Genomic DNA, 19,295 nt, shown 5'->3' on the forward strand with positions numbered 1-19,295 from the left:
TTCACAACAGTTGCCAGGGCAGTATAGACCTCTGGGTAACACAAGGACCATCAAAAGAAGACACTGCTTGGTACAGTCCCCAGGGAAACGATGCCAGGAGCTCAATGAGCCAATAAAGAGGAGCTAAAAACGCTGAACACACAAAGTTTATCACCTGTTAAACTATGTCACCATCCTGGTACCATACTTCCCATACTTCATCCCTGCTGAGCTCTGGGAAGCCACGTATGCACTCTCTCTGCCAACGGGAAGTACCCAGCCCTGAGAAACAAGCTCTGCAGAGGGGCCCGAAGCCTCAATTTCTCACGTCGGCACCCACAGCTGAGGGAACAGCGAGGACCGTTGACCTGGCAGGCGCCCCAACTGGGACTTTGAACATGCAATTTCTGAGAGGCCAAAGGATTTGCAGAACCCTCTGTGCCTATTACTCATGAAACAAAGATGCCATTTTCATTCCAAAGACGAACATGAAAGCGCTGGCCCCACCTCACCCCCCACAAAATCCAACAAAAAAAATTTTGAGGGAGAAAACGAAAGATTTCTTCATGGCTGCCACGGAAGTGGTTTCAGCAGAATTCCCCAGGGGCAGCCAGACTGAGGGGAGGGATCTAGTGCTGAGCTGAGTCGGTGGAGACGTCCTTCAGAGAAGTCATGTCAGGAGAAGGAGTCTGAAAATCTCTGGGTGGCGCTTTAGTGCCGCCCTCTCACTGACAACTCCACCACAACGGTGTTTGTCTCAAGGAACAAAACTCTTTTTGTAAAGAGCCAGAGAGTAAGTGTCCTACTTAATGAGGCTGGCAAAGTTTTCATGTGTCTTTTTTCATTTTACAACCCTTAAAAAATATGAAACCCAGGACTTCCCTAGTGCTCCAATGGTTAAGACTCCGCCCTTCCAATACAGGGGGCATAGGTTTGATCTCTCTTCAAGCAACTAACACAGGGAACTTGTGGTGTGGTCAAAAAAAAAAAAAGTTAAAAAAATGGACCCCCATTCTTAGGTCAAGGGCCTATAAAAACAGGCCACAACCTGTAAGTGGCCAACCAGTTTGCCTTGGTCTATAGGTTGTGACCTTTGTCAGGCATCTTCAGGGTCCAGGTCCCCTCACCCCCATCCAGCTAGGAAGATGGCAAGAGTCTGGGGAGGTGAGGTCCTGAGGGAACTACACCTGGCGAGGCAGCAGGGGTGGGGATGACAGCTCAGAAATGAAAATCCAGGAGATGCTCATCTTCCTGCTTATTGATTCCCGGGTATCAGCAGGGCTTTCAAGTTCCTAAGAGTCCTTCTCCTTCCAAAAAAGGTTAAAAATGAGTGTGGGAAGAAAATATGGAAAGCTCTTCTCAAAAACCATTTCTGAAATCAATTAGAAGCTGGAATAAACAACAATGAACTGTCCAGCATTATCGTTCCTTAGTACTTGCCTTGCAGTGTGCAGCCCTTACATTGCTGTAGATAATCGTAACAAACCCCAGGCAGTGGGTACTATTATTATCCCATCTTACAGAGGAAGAAACTAAGGAACAGAAAGGTTAAGTAACTTCCTCAGGTTACAGGGCTAGGAAACTGCTGAACTGTGGGTTGAGCCCAGGTATTTTGGCTCTGGAGTCTCTGCTACAGGTAGACCCTTTCTAGGAAGGGGTTTGTGTTTTATTATCAATTTCTTATTCCGATCACAGACTCAATGGGGGTGGGGGAAGAAGACGAGGGGCTGAGCTTCACTCAAACCTGGTTTTCAGTGGCAGAATCTGTCAGGAGAGTAGGAGCAGATTGCAAGGAACAAGGAGAGCAGGGTGAATCCGTGGCACCTGCGCTGGTAGACGCTGCCTGTGACTTCCGGGGCTTCCGCCTCCATTCCTTCTGTGATCAGGCTGCCCCAGATGGATTCACCTGCAAGCAAGGTGACTTCTGCAGGTGGAGTAAATTTAGGAAGTGGAGGTTTGTCCTGAACAAGAGTACCATTTGGAGGACATCTCTCCCGAGAAGGCTCTTCTCCGAGGATTCAGCAAGTCTCCCGGTCTGGGAGCCTCCTCATCTCCAATCAGGGGCTTGCACCACCTCTGCTCATGAGTCCTGGAACCAAGAATAAATCCAGGATGACCACCTGGAGTGGAGTCAGCCATTAAGATTCTGCCGCTTTTGATACATGACCTGTCACAATTTATTTTGGGCGTATCAAAAAAAATTTAATTAAAAAGCAAATCAATGTCTCATCATGAAAGAACAGAATTACCTTTTTCTTGTCTTTTAAAATTATTATTAGTGCAGCAATTTTGAATCTCAAAAACAAATCACGCTCTTTGTCACAAGTTAAATAATGTGTTGAAAATTGTTTCTTCCCCTAAGACTCTATTCACAATGTTAAGTTTTGAATTTTATATATAACTTTCTAAACTTTTCCCTTGCCTTTAAAAATTATCAGTTCTCTTTCTACTAAAGTAGGGGCATGTTCATCTGTAGTAACATGGAAGGACCTGGATATTATCATACTAAGTGAAGTAAGTCTGAAAAAGACAAATATCATATGATATTGCTTGTATGTGGAATCGAAAAACTGAATGATACAAATGAACTTATTTACAAAACAGAAATAGACTTGTAGACTTACAGAGTGAATTTATGCACCGCCCTCCTCAGGGGGTAAGGGCGGGTAGGGATTAGATTGGGAGTTTGGGACTGATGAGTACACACTGCTATATTTAAAATAGACAACCAATAAGAATATACTATACAGAACAGGGAACTCAATATTCTGTAACAACCTAACTGGGAAAATAATTTGAAAAAGAATAGATACCTGTGTATGTACAACTGAATCAGTTTGCTGTATACCTGAAACTTATACAACATTGTTAATCAAATATACTCAAATATAAAATTAAAAAAAAATTTTCAATGGGGATATTAAAGAAACCATTCTATATCTTTTTTTTTTTTTTTTTAATTTAAGAATATATGACAAGACTTCCATGGTGGTCCAAAGGATAAGAATATGCCTGCCAATGTAGAGAACACAGATTCAATCCCTGGTCCGGAAAGGTCCCACATGTCTGGAAGTATCTAAGCCCACCCACTGTAGCTACCGAAGCCCACGTGCCCTAGAGCCCGTGCTCTGCAACAAAAGAATCCACCTCAGTGAGAAGCTTCATACCGCAACTGGAAAGCAGGCCCTGTTCCGCAACTGCAGAAAGCCCCACAAAGGCCCAGTGCAGCCAAAAATAAATAAATACAAATTTAAAAAATAATAATAAATGCTTAGACATCTTCCCTAACAAATATAGATTGATCTCATTGAAAAAAGTAGTTGCATTATAGACAACACTTTATGTATGCGCTATAGTTTATTCAACAAACCCCATGCTGACTGATGTTTAGTTGCTAAAAACTAGTGATAATAGACTAGTTCTTGTTCCTGACCAGCACTGGGACAATTATCTATTTATCTGGAAAATAACAAAGTGGTTCTTTGCTTCACAGCAACTACAAAAATAATTCCAGATAGATTAGAGACCTACTTTTAGAGAATACATGCAAAAATCTGCATAATCTCACAGTGGAAAAGGCCATCTTAATATACAATAGCCAGAATCTTGGAAGGAAGAAGAACATGTCAGATTTGATGACATAAAAATTGATACTTCCTGTGTGACTAAAGGAACTGTACGTATAAATGATATGAATTACAGGGCTAATTTTCTAATATGCAAAGAGTTCCTTGGAAATAGTATTAAAAAGTTTTTTTAAAAAAGCAGCAGAGAAACAGAGAATAAACTGGAACAATGGTCGGTCATACAACCTGGTCATGAAAATGCACACTTTACAAACAGCAAGCTGAGACTTCCCTGGCAATCCCGTGGTTAAGACTTCGAATTACCAAGACAGGGAACATGGGTTCAGTCCCTGGTTGGAGAACTAAGATTCCACATGCCACAGGGCACTGCCAAAAAAGAAGAGTGAAATAATAATAAAGAAGAAAAGAGCTAATGCTGCCTCAATCATGCAATATTTTAGAAAACGGATAACATCTAGTCCAGATCTTCAGAACTTGTTTACACAAGGGAATCACCCAGAGAGCTTCAGACAGACACTGATAGCTGGAGACCCATGATTTAACTGGTTTGGGGTGATGCCTGGGGTTCTACATTGTAAAAGTTCCCTCAAAAAGTATAATGTACAAGAATTGATGCTTTTGAACTGTGGTGTTGGAGAAGACTCTTGAGAGTCCCTTGGACTCCAAGGAGATCCAACCAGTCCATTCTAAAGGAGATCAGTCCTGGGTGTTCTTTGGAAGGAATGATGCTAAAGCTGAAACTCCAGTACTTTGGCCACCTCATGCGAAGAGTTGACTCATTGGAAAAAACTCTGATGCTGGGAGGGATTGGGGACAGGCGAAGAAGGGGACGACAGAGGATGAGATGGCTGGATGGCATCACCGACTCGATAGACATGAGTTTGAGTGAACTCCGGGAGTTGGTGATGGACAGGGAGGCCTGGCGTGCTGCAATTCATGGGGTCTCAAAGAGTCAGACATGACTGAGTGACTGAACTGAACTGAATTGAGCAGATTCTGAACATTAATAATTTGGAGTGAATTCCCATAATTTGGAAGACACCGCTCTAGATTTAGAGAGGATCTCTAAAAAGGGTCCTCTTCTCTAATTTGGGTGGGATTGAAAATCATTACCACTTTTCAGAACATAATCTGGCAGAATTTATTAAAATTTATTAAAGTTTAGAATATTCATACCTTTTTGATTCAGTAATTCCACCTTGAACAGTACATCTTGGGGAAATAAAAGCAGCATTATACAAAAGAGAGGATGCATATACCTGCAAGCATGATTACCGCAGCATTGTTAAACAGCAAAAATCTGAAAGGAAACAACAGTTGAAAAAAAAGACTCTGAGAGGTCCAATGCAGAGAAAATAGATACATTATGTATTGATATGTCTGTGGAATATTGGTAAGTGAAAAATGCAAGTCACAGAACAATAAAAATAGATCCAGTTTTTTTTTTATTTTATTTTTAAACTGTACATAATTGTATTAGTTTTGCCAAATATCAAAATGAATCCGCCACAGGTATACATGTGTTCCCCATCCTGAACTCTCCTCCCTCCTCCCTCCCCATACCATCCCTCTGAGTCGTCCCAGTGCACTAGCCCCAAGCATCCAGTATCGTGCATCGAACCTGGACTGGCATCTCGTTTCATACATGATATTTTACATGTTTCAATGCCATTCTCCCAAATCTTCCCACCCTCTCCCTCTCCCACAGAGTCCATAAGACTGTTCTATACATCAGTGTCTCTTTTGCTGTCTCGTACACAGGGTTATTGTTACCATCTTTCTAAATTCCATATATATGCGTTAGTATACTGTATTGGTGTTTTTCCTTCTGGCTTACTTCATTCTGTATAATAGGCTCCAGTTTCATCCACCTCATTAGAACTGATTCAAATGTTTTCTTTTTAATGGCTGAGTAATACTCCATTGTGTATATGTACCACAGCTTTCTTATCCATTCATCTGCTGATGGGCATCTAGGTTGCTTCCATGTCCTGGCTATTATAAACAGTGCTGCGATGAACATTGGGGTACACGTGTCTCTTTCCCTTCTGGTTTCCTCAGTGTGTATGCCCAGCAGTGGGATTGCTGGATCATAAGGCAGTTCTATTTCCAGTTTTTAAAGGAATCTCCACACCGTTCTCCATAGTGGCTGTACTAGTTTGCATTCCCACCAACAGTGTAAGAGGGTTCCCTTTTCTCCACACCCTCTCCAGCATTTATTATTTATAGACTTTTGGATTGCAGCCATTCTGACTGGTGTGAAATGGTACCTCATAGTGGTTTTGATTTGCATTTCTCTGATAATGAGTGATGTTGAGCATCTTTTCATGTGTTTGTTAGCCCTCTGTATGTCTTCTTTGGAGAAATGTCTATTTAGTTCTTTGGCCCATTTTTTGATTGGGTCATTTATTTTTCTGGAGTTGAGCTGTAGGAGTTGCTTGTATATTTTTGAGATTAGTTGTTTGTCAGTTGCTTCATTTGCTATTATTTTCTCACATTCTGAAGGCTGTCTTTTCACCTTGCTAATAGTTTCCTTTGATGTGCAGAAGCTTTTAAGGTTAATTAGGTCCCATTTGTTTATTTTTGCTTTTATTTCCAATATTCTGGGAGGTGGGTCAACTCAAAATGGATTAAAGATCTAAACGTAAGACCAGAAACTATAAAACTCCTAGAGGAGAACATAGGCAAAACACTCTCTGACAGTTTTAAAAAACATATGTGTATGCTGTTTGAATGAGAAAATCAAAAGACATAGAAAAGTCACATCAAGCTGGGAGATGATTAAGAGGGAGAGAGTAAACTTTCCTTTGGAAAACAAAAGAATCTTTCGTCATTCAAATAGTTGCTCTTTTAAAACAGCCTTTAAAATAGATACATATAAAAAAGAGACAGAAATGGGATGTATTCTAAGATGTATTAAAACTTACAACAAACTAGTATATTCTACTATACTTAATAATGAATTAATATTTATACTATTATATCATTATTAATATTATTATATATCTTATATTTATATATAGTTGCATATATACATTATTACTACATTCAGTTATACTATATACTGCTCTTAATATAACTATATGCTGCTAATACAATTAACTACATACTGCTAATATAATTAAGACTGCAATGGAAAAGTAGATCAAGATCACAAGACAGAGTCCAGAATTAAAAAATCCAGTTTTATACAGAAACCTATTATTGGATGAAGTTGACATTACAAGTCAGTGGGAGAGGTTGTTTACATAGCGTGGTGTTGTGGCAGCTGGCGAGAGTTAAAGGGTCCCAAGACAAGGAAATCCAGGGCAGTGGTGGCTTGGAAGCCCAGCTCTAGAGTCAACAGTGGGCAGAAGTTTCCAGGTGACTCTGATGCTGCTGATCTGGCATATAACAGTCAGTCGTGTCCGACTCTTTGTAACCCCACGGATTGTAGCCCATCAGGCTTCTCTGTCCATGGAATTCTCCTGGCAAGAACACTGGAGTGAGTTGCCATTCTCTTCTCCAGGGATCTTCCTGACCCAGGGATTGAACCCAGGTCTCCTGCATTGCAGGCAGATTCTTTACCATTTGAGCTACAGGGAAGTCTTGCTGACCTGGACCACACTGGAAACACCACTGGCCTGGACAGACTGCTTGTAGCATGATGCATCCCTACTGTTTCTGGTCAACCTGTAAACCCCACAAGGAGGCATGGCATCGGGGGTGGGAGTGTGCTGTGCCCAGTGGTTTGGGGTTGGGGTAACGGTCTGGACCTGTCCTCGGTGTCGGCAGCTGTTTGGCAGCTTCACTTTCTGTGTCCAACCACTCACTGCCTCAAGAATGTGTCCAGCAGGATGTAAGCTTGGGCTGGGAACATGCATCCGTGAGGCCCTGATGTGAGGATTCCTCTGGGAGATTCGGATTTCTTCTAGACCACCTATGGCATCAGATGCAGGCATCTGTGCAGCTGACCCAGGACTTTCTTTTCCTGATACAACTGGGCCTTCTACATTCTATTATGATCCTGCTTCTGTATTAGGTAACAGGTAAAAAAGAGAAAACAAAATTGCATCTGAGTCCTTTTACTATGACCATATTTTAGAAAGATTATGTCCAAGTCCCACTGGCATCCTTGGTTCCCCAGATTAAATGTTCCTCGTTGTTCGGCCTGTGTTACGGCATATCGCCCTGTTTTTTGTCAGCCAATTTTCAACTTTCCAACTTCCTTAGCATTCCAAGATGCTCCTGCTTTACCACAGAGTTCAAGTGAATTCCTCTGCTTCCCACCTTCTACCCAATAGCAGACAGAACTCCCCCTCTGTCTGAGAAGCCTTCAGCTGCCCTGCAGAGAACAGGCTCCCAGAAGTGCCCCCACCAATGTTCCCAGTTCCTTCACTTGCTCATCTGAATGAGGAGGGTTCTCCGCGAGTTTATGCCCCTCTGTGATAGTCCCAAATAGATTTCTGGCGGATATTTTAAAACTCTGAGGGGCAGGTCAGTGAGTAGCCAGAAACTGAAGAATAAAAGTCATTCCTTTTAGGTTTCATCATCTCTGGGTTACTTGAGGTACAACAATCGGTCACAGTTATCACAATATATTATTAAATCTAAAATTGAAATGGCCACGCTGGGTGAAGCACCTTCTCTCGCCACCCAAATTAACATCTTGGTGCTGCATCGGACTAAGCCGAAAATTGCGTGTGTGTGCTTGCAAACCACGCTGCCTCCACGTCCATGGACTCTTTCAAAAAATACCGCTCTATAACATCACCCAGGAGACAGAGATGACCGAGGAGAGGAAACTGTATGCCAGAACCTGAAGACAGACCGAACCAGACTTAATTTCCCTTTTCTCTTCCAAATTAGAGATTGCTTCTGTTTGGTTCCCTTCTAGTGTCCTCATTTATCCTTTATCCCAAAATTCAGGACAGAATCAGTGGAGGAAAATACAGATGCTCTTGTATGTCAAAGGCCCAGGGATGGCATTTTAATGGGTAATGAAACAGGAAGGGATGAGGGCTCAGCTGCAACTTGACTCCGGAAGAGTTTGAAGCATCTTTGCCACCCACACCGGGCATTTAATACATACTTGTGATGTGAATGTGTGTTGCTATGCCTGGGGATTTGGGGTTCTATTCAGCATATCTTCTGAGAAAGTTTTATTTCTGTCTAACTCCCTAGGGGCATATTTGGTGATGGTGGACTGGTGGGCGGGGGCAGGGAACCCAGCTATTGGGACTGCTCTCTGGTCCATCCAGAGCAGCTAGAGACCCTGCTTTTCTAGTCTTTTCTATCGGCTCTCATAAATCTATTCCCTCCACCTTTCTTTGCTTTATGATCTCTTAAGTGGCTTGCCAATAAAGTTTTGTAGCTCTAATTTCTTAATATTTGGCCCTAGGGCACAGGCTATAAATCTGTCTGCCCCTATCTGTCTTTTGACAGTAAATCTCGGCCCTCAGCTTGCTGAACTGCCCATCCAAGACTTCTGAAGGCATCTCTTCTCAGTTCTTACAAAAACAAGGGGAGCTGAGCTGCCCCATTTCCAGGAGGCAACATTCCTGCTCCCTGGGCACAGTTTCCACAAAAACCTTTCAGTGAGTCACTACTTTTACTTTCTAACTCTTTATTTTTCCTCCTCTTCATCCTAGGTTTATGGGTTTTCTCTTCCCTCAGTTTTTCTAACATTTTCCATTTGTGCAAACTTCATTACCAAGATATTAATCCTACCCTTCATCTCTTCACCAGGCCCTTCCTCACTCACCACTTGGGTAGGGCGACATGACTCCCTGCCTCTGGGCCACAGCAGGGCTCTGGACAATCCCTACTCTGGAAGTCAGAGCCTCTTTAACAGCCAACAGTGTCCTTTTAGTCCCTTAATATTCTTCCAAAGCCCCTTTCTCATCCACAAAGCCTTTGGTGACCATCTCTCTCTCTGCTGCCAGGGAAGCTGCTGGGACAGGCGAGGATGCTCCAAATGGTACCCTGTGTCCTCTCCTTCATTAGGCATGGAGACCGTGTGAGCTCTAGACAGAAATCCTAGTCTTATCTGTGGCTGGCTTGGTCCTTGCTAGACGGGTCATGTTGCCATCTGGGGGAAGACAGCACTTCATGGTTTTAAAGTTTACTTTCACAGGGGATTCCCACTTCTGTCCTTTTCCAATGTCCTTTCCTCTAAGTCTTGAAAATATTTAATAGAAATGCTCATGATGCTTTCCATTCAGTGTTTCACAGGGGTTTTAGAAAGGCAGAAATGGGACTTGAAGACTTGTCTTAGTCAAAGCTACATCACTTTCCCAGCCACATTTAGCATCTGACCCTTCGGTGATGGGAATGAGTAGTTAAGTCAGTTAACTGCCATGTGGAGAAGTGACTCTGAAGGCTTGGGCTGGCCTCCACCATGACTGATGCGTCCTTGTGTGGTGATTTCCATAGCTGGCGACACATGTCTCTTCAAAGCCCAGACTGCTCTAGAAACCAGCCCAGGGCCTCCAGGTACCCGGAGCCCGGGTGACTGGGAAGTGAGGGAAGAGCCCAACTGAAGAGGAACCACCTCAGATGAGGGCACAGAGCATCCTTCAACTCCAGTGTCCACCACTGCTCACAGCCTTCCCAGAAGCAGAAAGACAGAAATCGTGACACACAGGTGTGTGTCTTCTTCAGAAAAGAACATCTCACCTCTGATCTGTTCCCTAAGCAGGAAAGAAGGAATAACTTGACAATATAGAGCAGGAGTACACCATGGGAGGTAAGTTCAGTCCAGGGAAGTCAGTCTAACAGTGATCTGCAAAGGCAACAGGGAGGTGGCTTGTGAGCCGAGTCTTGTGAGGCAGGAAAGAATGAGTAGAGAGAACAAAAAGTTGGAGCTAAGATGGTATAGAGGAGTGCTTTTCAACAGTTAGTAGGACTTTAAAAAAAAACCAACAACAACAACAAAAAAAATGGGCTTCTTTCATAGCTCAGCTGGTAAAGAATCCGCCTGCAATGCAGGAGGCCTGGGTTTAATCCCTGGGTTGGGAAGATCCCCTGGAGAAGGGCACGGCTACCCACTCCAGTATTCTGGCCTGGAGAACCCCAAGGACTGTATAGTCCATGGGTTCGCAAATAGTTGGACACGACTGAGCGACTTTCACTTCACAGGATTAAAAACCATCTCAGGCTTCTGTCAGCATCCAGGCTGGACCCCCCAGAGACTTCATTAGAAGGTCTGCTGTGAGCCCAGAAATCAGAAAGCCTAAAAAAAACCTCTGAACCCCTAGGTAAGAAGGCACTCAGGCTATGAACAATATGAAAACTATGGAAGGAAATTCCAGGTAATTCTGAGTGCCTCAGTCGGGTTTAAATTCCCAGTGTAGAGCAGGATTTGTAAACTAAGTAACTGTGGGAGTTAGGCTGGTACAGGTAATGAGGGAGGCTCACAGGCCATTTGCGCAAGTGTAATAACTGTCTCCTCTTGTTCTTCAAAGGAAGTGGTCATGTCACTCCAGCCATTACTGTCATGTGGGAATATGTGTCCAGGACATGTGAGCTTTCCACTTGCAAGAGAAGCCAGAAACTTGGATTTTAAATAAATCTTCCTCCTTTGATTACTCAACAGTGGATTAAATGACCACGAGCACCAAACAGCTCCATGAGAGCCACGAGTTGGCAAGATGAGATGGACAGAATAAAATCTGACTGTCTGAGGATTTGAATGATAAACTAAAATTATATTTCCTCCGCTAGATGATGAAAACAAGATTCTGGAGCAAAGAAGGGTCTGAATGGAAGCGTGCTTCAGGGATATTCCCGTGGTTTTTTGGTAAACCTTGGGATAGAATGGAGAAGGGGCCTCAGTCAGGAGATTACAGGTGGTTCCTCCAATTGTGCAGGGAGAACAGAAAAGAAAGGAGAATAGGAAAGGTATGAAAGATGCTGGGAGGCACCTGGGAGACAGCTGGGAGATGTGACTGGCTGTGGAAGGAGAAGGGAGAAGTTATCCAGAGTTCTGTCTAAATATGCACTACCTCTGTTCATCCTTTATTCCTTTTTTTTTTTTTTTAACATATGCTTATGTTTCAGCTTCATTTATTCTACAAAAGAAAGATAACTCAGGTTGTATTCTGGAGAAGGCAATGGCAACCCACTCCAATATTCTTGCCTGGAAAATCCCATGGATGGAGGAGCCTGGTAGGCTGCAGTCCATAGGGTCGCTAGGAGTCGGACATGACTGAGTGACTTCACTTTCATGCATTGGAGAAGGAAATGGCAACCCACTCCAGTATTCTTGCCTGGAGAATCCCAGGGATGGGGAAGCCTGGTGGGCTGCCGTCTATGGGGTCGCACAGAGTTGGACACGACTGAAGCAACTTAGCAGCAGCAGCAGCAAGTTGCATTCTGAGAAGTGCCTGCTTAATAGGGAAATTCAGAGTCATTTCTTTCAGAAGGAAAAAAAAGCACAGACAAAATATTTCATAGTATCTGTAATAAATGCAAATAAATTGATACAAACAAAACTTGGCTTTAGCAAACTGTACATACATAAATATCATTTCTTTTACTATAACATTCAACTTTTTTTTCACATAAAGCCTTCCATGATTTTTATTTATTACATCCAATGTTTCTTTATACCTTTAAAAAAAAGTGCCTTTTAGATTTACAGCTTGTGCTTCTAATGCAAGGTTAGAACATCATGCCCCCAAAGAAAACAAGGTAAAAAGGAAGCTGCCATATAAGCTCTTAAAAACTGTATGTTACAGGGTCTTCAAATCTCTTCAGCACTGGTTGGCTGGTAGATTGTTCGATGCCAACGTGGTGCTCAGGTAGCATCACTTGTTGAACGGATGGAGCAGCACTGTGGGAAAGCTGCCTAGATGGTCTCCGGAAGTCCCTGGGCACACACAGGATGGGCCAAGGGCCCAGAGTCCACGTGTCCAGGGAGCGGTGGAAATCTTGACTCTCTTGAGTGCTGAGGCTCAACCAGAATTTCTTCCCAGCTTCTGTCCTCTATGTGCCCTCCCCCATCACCATTTACCGTCGCCTCCGAAGCTGCGATTTGCACACATGGGAGGGGGAGGTGGGCGTCAGCTGCCATACGGAGGGCGTCCGCCAAGACTCACGTCCTTTCTTTGCTCTTTTGGGATTGCCCTGGGCCAAATTCCTCCTTAGGCGACCAACAGCAAGCTGCAGAAAGCATCTGCTTGGTTCAGAGAGGAGGAGGGCCGTTGGTGTATCTGAGCATGGGGTGGAATGATCGGGCAAAATTGTTGGAGAGGGCACAACTGTAGTCTTCCTCCGACATGGGGACTAGGCAGGCCAGCCCAATGAGAAGCAGCAGGAGGAGCTGAAGAGGAAGAGCCGCTCGGAGGACTCTGAACAGGAAGGCTCGGCCGGACCGGGCTGGCCGAGGCTCAGAAAGGGAGGAATCGGAGCCACCTCTTATGGACCTGAGAGAAGAATCGACATCAATAACTCAAGTATCCCCAGTGTTGGGTGGATGCTGCTGTATGCTTCCTCCCCTTTGGTTAGGCTGAACACAACCCAACCTGGCAGTTAGCTGCCAGCCTTCTGCAGTAAACCCAGGTGACCTACCCACCACCAAATGAAGAGTTGTTTGGAAACTGCACTGATGGAAAGCAGACATTTAGTCGGTTAAAGGTAACTAACTGGGTTCAAATTCCACCCCTCGATTTGGCAAAACCTTTTCCAACAAAAATAATTGCTCTACACACACTCCACCAGCATAAGTTAAGTAGACCCGGGATAATTAAAATGTAGATGTTTGATGCAGCACATTTTTGGTGTAAGAATATCAAGAGCAACATTAGGCACAATTAGTGGCTGTCGGGATGACACAAGGTCTTCCTCCCGTCTAGCTGTCCTGGACGTGCCAGAGTCCGTGTAGCAAGGACAAGGACAGCTGCAGTCGTTTTGCACAGACCCACAGAGTTGAATTAACCTTAGAGTATACCCTGGTTTCATCTTGCACTGAGTCAGCGACTGGCCTAATATTAGCAGATTCCAAGGCTGTAAGAGTAAGTGTGGCAGTGGAGTCAGTCTACACAACGCAGGTGCTGAATGATACTGAATCCAGGGTGATCCTTCTGTCACTGGCTCCATGAATTTGGGAAACAGACACACTATTTCTGAAGACAGATTGTGCCTTGAAAGCTCCTTCTAGACCCAATGTTCCACATTTTCCTATCTTCTTAAATTTCCCCATCTACTTTTGAAACAGTGCATTAGAGATGAAGCATGAACTTCAGAATTCATAAGAAAGACTGCCTGTGAAACACTGAATATGGAAATAGGCTCTGGGTGGGGGGTACTGCTTTCTCTTTGTAAGCATCCATTAATGTTTTGGTTACTAGTGCAGAAGAGGAGGAAAGCAATGTTATTTACAAGAGGAATTGTGTACACACACACACACAACATTGCAGAAGCAGAAAGAACAGATGTACCAAGGAGACTCATTCCCCACACCTAGTCTGAATTCTCTAATGGTTTGATGGTAAGGGCATTGATTGTGAGACCACAGGAGAGGGATACAGGTATGAACACTGTATTGGTCACTCTGTATGCTTATCTCATGAGAAAACACAGTCTCCAGCTACCTTGAAAAGAAAAGTGAAAGTCGCTCAGTCATGTCCGACTCTTTGAGACCCCAGGGATTATACAGTCCATGGAATTCTCCAGGCCAGAATACTGGAGTGGATAACCTTTCCCTTCTCTAGGGGATCTCCCCAACCCAGGGATCGAACCCAGGTCTCCCTCATTGCAGGCAGATTCTTTGCCAGCTGAGCTACAAGAGAAGCCCAAGAACACTGGAGTGGGTAGCCTATCCTTTATCCAGCAAATCTCGACCCAGGAATTGAACCGAGGTCTCCTGCATCTCAGGCGGATTCTTTACCAACTGAGCTATCAGAGCTACCTTATTAGCCACTAATTTCGGAAGCCAGATTACACTGGTATCAGTGAGGAGTGGCACCAAAGAAAATGTTAAGATAAAAAACAGAAGTAATCCCCTTAAAAGGGAACAGAGGGACTACTCAAAACTCTTTCAATAAATTCACAAAGAAATATGTGAAACAAACAGTCTAGACCAGCCCCGTAGAAGCTCTGAGCAGCCGTGTACTATCCTGGGTTTCTATTGCAGCTCTCAGAGCGTGATTGAAAAAAACAGACCCCTGGCCTAAATTGGGACTGGGTTCTTTTCCGGTCTACAAACCTTGAACAACTGACTTCACCTCTATGCTACAACCTCTTCTTCAAATCCTTCAAATTAGACTAGACAGGCTTCCAACTTGCAAGCTCCGTGTTTTATGCACTTTATGTCTTCCAGTAATTGGTGAATGTAAAGAGGTTACCAACTGGGAGGCCACAAGAGTTCAATCACCATCTAGTGGTCAAATTGATTAACTGCCCTCTGCTAGGACCAATGCTCAGAAACACTGTTTTGTGAAGATGCGCTATGTGCGTGCACGCTCAGTCTCCTCTGGCTCTTTGTGACCCCATAGACTGTAGCCCACCAAGCCCCTTTGTACATGGGATTTCCCAGGCACAAGAACACTGGACCGGCTTGCCATTACCTTCTCCAGGGGATCTTCCTGACCCAGGGCATAAAAGAAGTCTGTCACATATCTATTAATTAGAACTTTCTCTAGCTACCTAACTGTAAAATATTCGTCCTGAGATAAAGCCTTAGAGTAGGTAATCCATCTTCTGATTTTGTAGATAAATAACTAACAAAAGTTCACATTTACTCTTCTAACTGCTGGATAACAGAAGCATTTGTCTCTCACTTCATCCCCACAGCAGTCCTTGGTGTTCCTGTCCCACCTTGATTTTATAGCCGACGTAAAGGAGGCACAGAGGTTAGGCAACCCACTCGAGGTTACACAGCTAGCATGGCATAGAATGAAAATTTCAACTCTGGTATTCTAACTTTTAGAACTTAGGCTTTATAAATAGAGTAAATCACGTGCCCCAGTTGACAATTAAAGGAGGAGCTGTATGGACTTCCCTGGTGATCCAGTGGTTAAGACTCTGCCTTCCAATGCAGGGGACACAGGTTCGATCACTGGTCAGGGACCTAAGGTTCCACATGCCTTAAGGTGCAGCCAAAAAGTAAAAAATATAAAAAAGGAAGAGCTCCAACAGCATGTCTCTGTAATATTTTGCTGTTTGGTGGCATGAATGAAGGCCATCCAGGTCATATTTACGTCATGGGTATCTCCCATGTAGAGGCAAAGAAGGCAATATCTTAAAATACTTGGAGATGAGTGGTTTCCTCATGTCTAGAATAAATGCTTTTAATCATAAAGCCTCACAGCTTTACAGAGACCACCAAGTCAGGATATGGACACAGGGACATTCTATTTTGAGGCAGCTGTACAACTGTGGGCAAGTAATTTAATCTCTCTGGCCTTCAGTTTTCTCATTTGCAAAGATGAGAGTGCATTAATCTCCTAAAAACTTCTTGGTTCTGACAGTTTATGAATTCAGTGGTTTAAAGTGTCTGGAGAAGGATGAGACAGTCACCCATGAGCTCTGGACTGAATGATCTGAAAATAGGCCCTGGTGAACAACACTCTCCACCTGTCAGCTATCTGATGACTTAAAAACAAAAGAGAGCTCCATGTTTCTTATTATTCAGTATCTGAATAAAATGAGGGAGATTTCAAACTGACTTTTTTCTTTAGGAGACACTTCAGGACATTAGTGATGGGCAGATTCATGCATATCATTAAGAATCTGACTGACAGAGCTGAACAGCCTGTTTGTCAATTATTAGCTTCTTTGAACAATTAAGCCAAAGATCGAGATCAAAACAAGGGCTACACATTGACTAGTCCACTCCTGAGAAAAGCAAGACAAGGTCACCATCTTTGGATGACAGGCTCAGATGCCGCAGTCTACTGAAGGACATGGCACATTTAACAGCATCAGAGCATTCTGTATCAACATTTAATTAGTGCAAGCTTTCTAATGTTGAAGAATGCCAGCCTGGGTAGAAATAATGGGCTAAGATGGGGACAAAGAGAACACACAGTGCTTAGTGATTTTCCATGCAGTTGACTGCTCTTGGAAATGTCCAGTTGGTCTACTGAAAACAATGCCGCCCGCGTGGGGCAATTACTAAGGTTTCAACAGTCCCAAAGTTCTCTCTCCTTAGGATGAACCTGTCCCTTCTAGTATTAATACTAGCAGGTTAATGATACCAAGTAAGTGAGTACTTTTAATATTTAATCTATTAATCTAAATTCAATTAAGTTTCAAGAGTCTTGGGGAATCTGACAGGAGGAAGAACAAAAATCTCTCACTCATCCCTCTCCAAGGGCCTTACTCTACAAACAGATGTGGTGGAGGCTGAGTTGACAGAGGAAAAACTAAATCTGTAAGCTTGCTTAAGGAACTTAATCAATGGAGATATTTCGGGTAACCTTGTCCTGCAAAAACATGCTTATTCTCTACAAGTAAACATTTATTTTATAATTTTTCTTACTCCCCTCACTCATTCAAATTTGAGGGTAAAAAAACTGCCTAGGCATTGTTTCATCTCTTTCCCAAAATATGTGTAGTTGTGGGCACTCTGGCCACGGAATTCTCCAGGCCAGAATACTGGAGTGGGTAGCCCTTCCCTTCTCCAGGGGATTCTCCCAACCCAGGAATCGAACCCAGGTCTCCTGCATGGCAGGCAGATTTTTTACTAGCTGAGCCACTAGGGAAGCCCATGCCTATGAACACACCACAGCAAAGAAAGTCTCAGAAGGGCTGTGAGAAGCCTAAGGAGTGAGTGTGCATGTGGGGTGCAACTCATCTCAAAAATTTTACATCACCAAGGAAATAAAATGAGTTAATTCTGTGCATATGTCACTGAAACACAAATGAAAAGACACTTTCGACTCATCTTGTAACTTGTGAGCAAACACCGGCAGCAGAGGAATAGAAAATTTTGTGAGGAAATATCAGGTTGTCCGTGATCTTTTCTGTTCTTGTGTGAGTGATCTTTATTCCCTGGGTATGTGGTTCAGAAGACAAATTTTCAGAATCAACTTAGGGTTTGTCTCCCCTTATTCTAAAATGAATATCCTGGCTGGTCCAAAGCTATCTCAGGCAGCCCACGGTAGCCCCAGCCCTGGAACCGCTGTTTCAAGTAAGCCTCTCAGGAGGTGGTGCATTGGTAAAGAATCGCCTGCCAATGCAGGAGATGCGGGTTTAATCCCTGAATTGGGAAGATCCCTTAGAGAGGAAAATGGCAACCCATTCTGGTATCCTTGTCTGGGAAACCCCATGGACAGAGGAGGCTGGTGGGCTATAGAGTCCATGGGGTTGCAAAGAGTCGGACATGACTTAGTGACTGAGCACATATGCACACGCACGCACACACCCACACACACACCCATTAAGAGCCTGCAGTTGGGTGGAGTGGTTAACAAGCTAGGATTCAAAGTAAGAGAGACCTGGTTTCAAATTCTATATCTTCATGCCTCTATTTCCGGATATCCTTGTCTATAAAATTGGGAATGAACATGTTGGGAGGATTAAATAAGGAAATGAGATAACAGATATATAACGCTTAGCATGGTCCTTAGAATACACTAAATGCTAAATAAATGTCATCAACTTATCATTCTTATCTGTATGATTAAAGCAAGGATGTGCTGACTCACACCCTCAGGGATATTGCTAGATTCAGCCTTTTCTTCCAGGGAAATAGCCCTGATTTATAGCAGTACTTTCAAAGAGGTGATATATTTTTCCAAAGTGTCTTAGTTGTTCCCAGGAAACACTGGGAATGCAGACCTCAAAATATACAAGAAACACAGTGGAGCCTGCCCTATAACTAACTGTCCTGTGCCAGGGTGTCCGGCCGCCTCGGGGGCAAGGTTGTTTTAGGCTGAGGCCTTTGAGAGCTTTGAGTAAATAAATCCCCAAAGGAGGACAGAAAAGACCTGCAAAAAAAATTCCACAAGAAATTGAAGTGTTTACAGTGAGGCCCTCATGTACGTGTGAAAACCCCACTGTGCCTGCTTAAATGCTCCCTCGAACACATTTTAAAATGAGGTCTTTTTTCCCCTCTGTTTCAGTGTTTCAGCCAGTCATTCGCCCCTTATTCTGTCTCAGCTCTTTGTGTAGAAGGTGCCAAAGACTAAAGAGGCCCAGGGAAGATTTACATGTTACAATTCTCAGCTTTGGAATGAAGTCATCATTTCCCTCTATGCAGACTACGGAGGAGTTTTTCCTTTGCCTTGCAGGAAATTGGAGTAAAATCTTCCCACGTGTGAACTTCAACTAATCTATAGTAGAATTTTGAACATTAATTGGCTCTCAGGTTAGATAATTTCACATCAAAACTGGAGAAAAAGTGTCAGCTGGGCCATCATAAACATGGCTTCAAAAAGCCATGCATCTTAAGTATGTTTAATCTCAAAAATTCTGAATAGTTATTAGGAATGTATGCTTTCAAATGTTTTGAATATTAAAGAGTCTTGATTTAGGGGATCCCTAGATTCTGACATATCACTATTCTTTTATGACACGAACCATATTGTATTAATTTTGTGGGTCCTGGGCCTAAATGTAGTAGGTGTATGGTAAACACTGGTATCAGTCCATTGTTAGCCCTAGAATATCATGTAAGAGAACAGAGGACAATGGCTCTAGAATCAATCTGAAATATACAGCAGGCAAACAACTGATATTCTTAATATCTGACTTTAAACCACAAAAAGAATATAAGAACCCTCCCTTCAAACAAATACCCAG

At 43.3% G+C, this 19,295-nt stretch overlaps 1 protein-coding gene across 19 annotated transcripts in view; it reads right to left on the minus strand.

Moving 5' to 3' along the window:
* Window positions 1-11,992: 11,992 nt before the first annotated feature.
* SYNE1 (spectrin repeat containing nuclear envelope protein 1) overlaps window positions 11,993-19,295 on the minus strand; it is a 497,963-nt gene continuing 490,660 nt past the window's right edge. For all 19 annotated transcript variants that reach the window (XM_061428348.1, XM_061428354.1, XM_061428353.1 and 16 more), the window contains one exon: window positions 11,993-12,973. In XM_061428348.1, the coding sequence (XP_061284332.1) occupies window positions 12,733-12,973 (241 nt within the window). In that variant the 3' untranslated portion in view covers window positions 11,993-12,732. The remainder of the gene's footprint in view (window positions 12,974-19,295) is intronic.

Source organism: Bos javanicus, chromosome 9, assembly GCF_032452875.1.
Source record: "Bos javanicus breed banteng chromosome 9, ARS-OSU_banteng_1.0, whole genome shotgun sequence".
Taxonomy (NCBI): domain Eukaryota; kingdom Metazoa; phylum Chordata; class Mammalia; order Artiodactyla; family Bovidae; genus Bos; species Bos javanicus.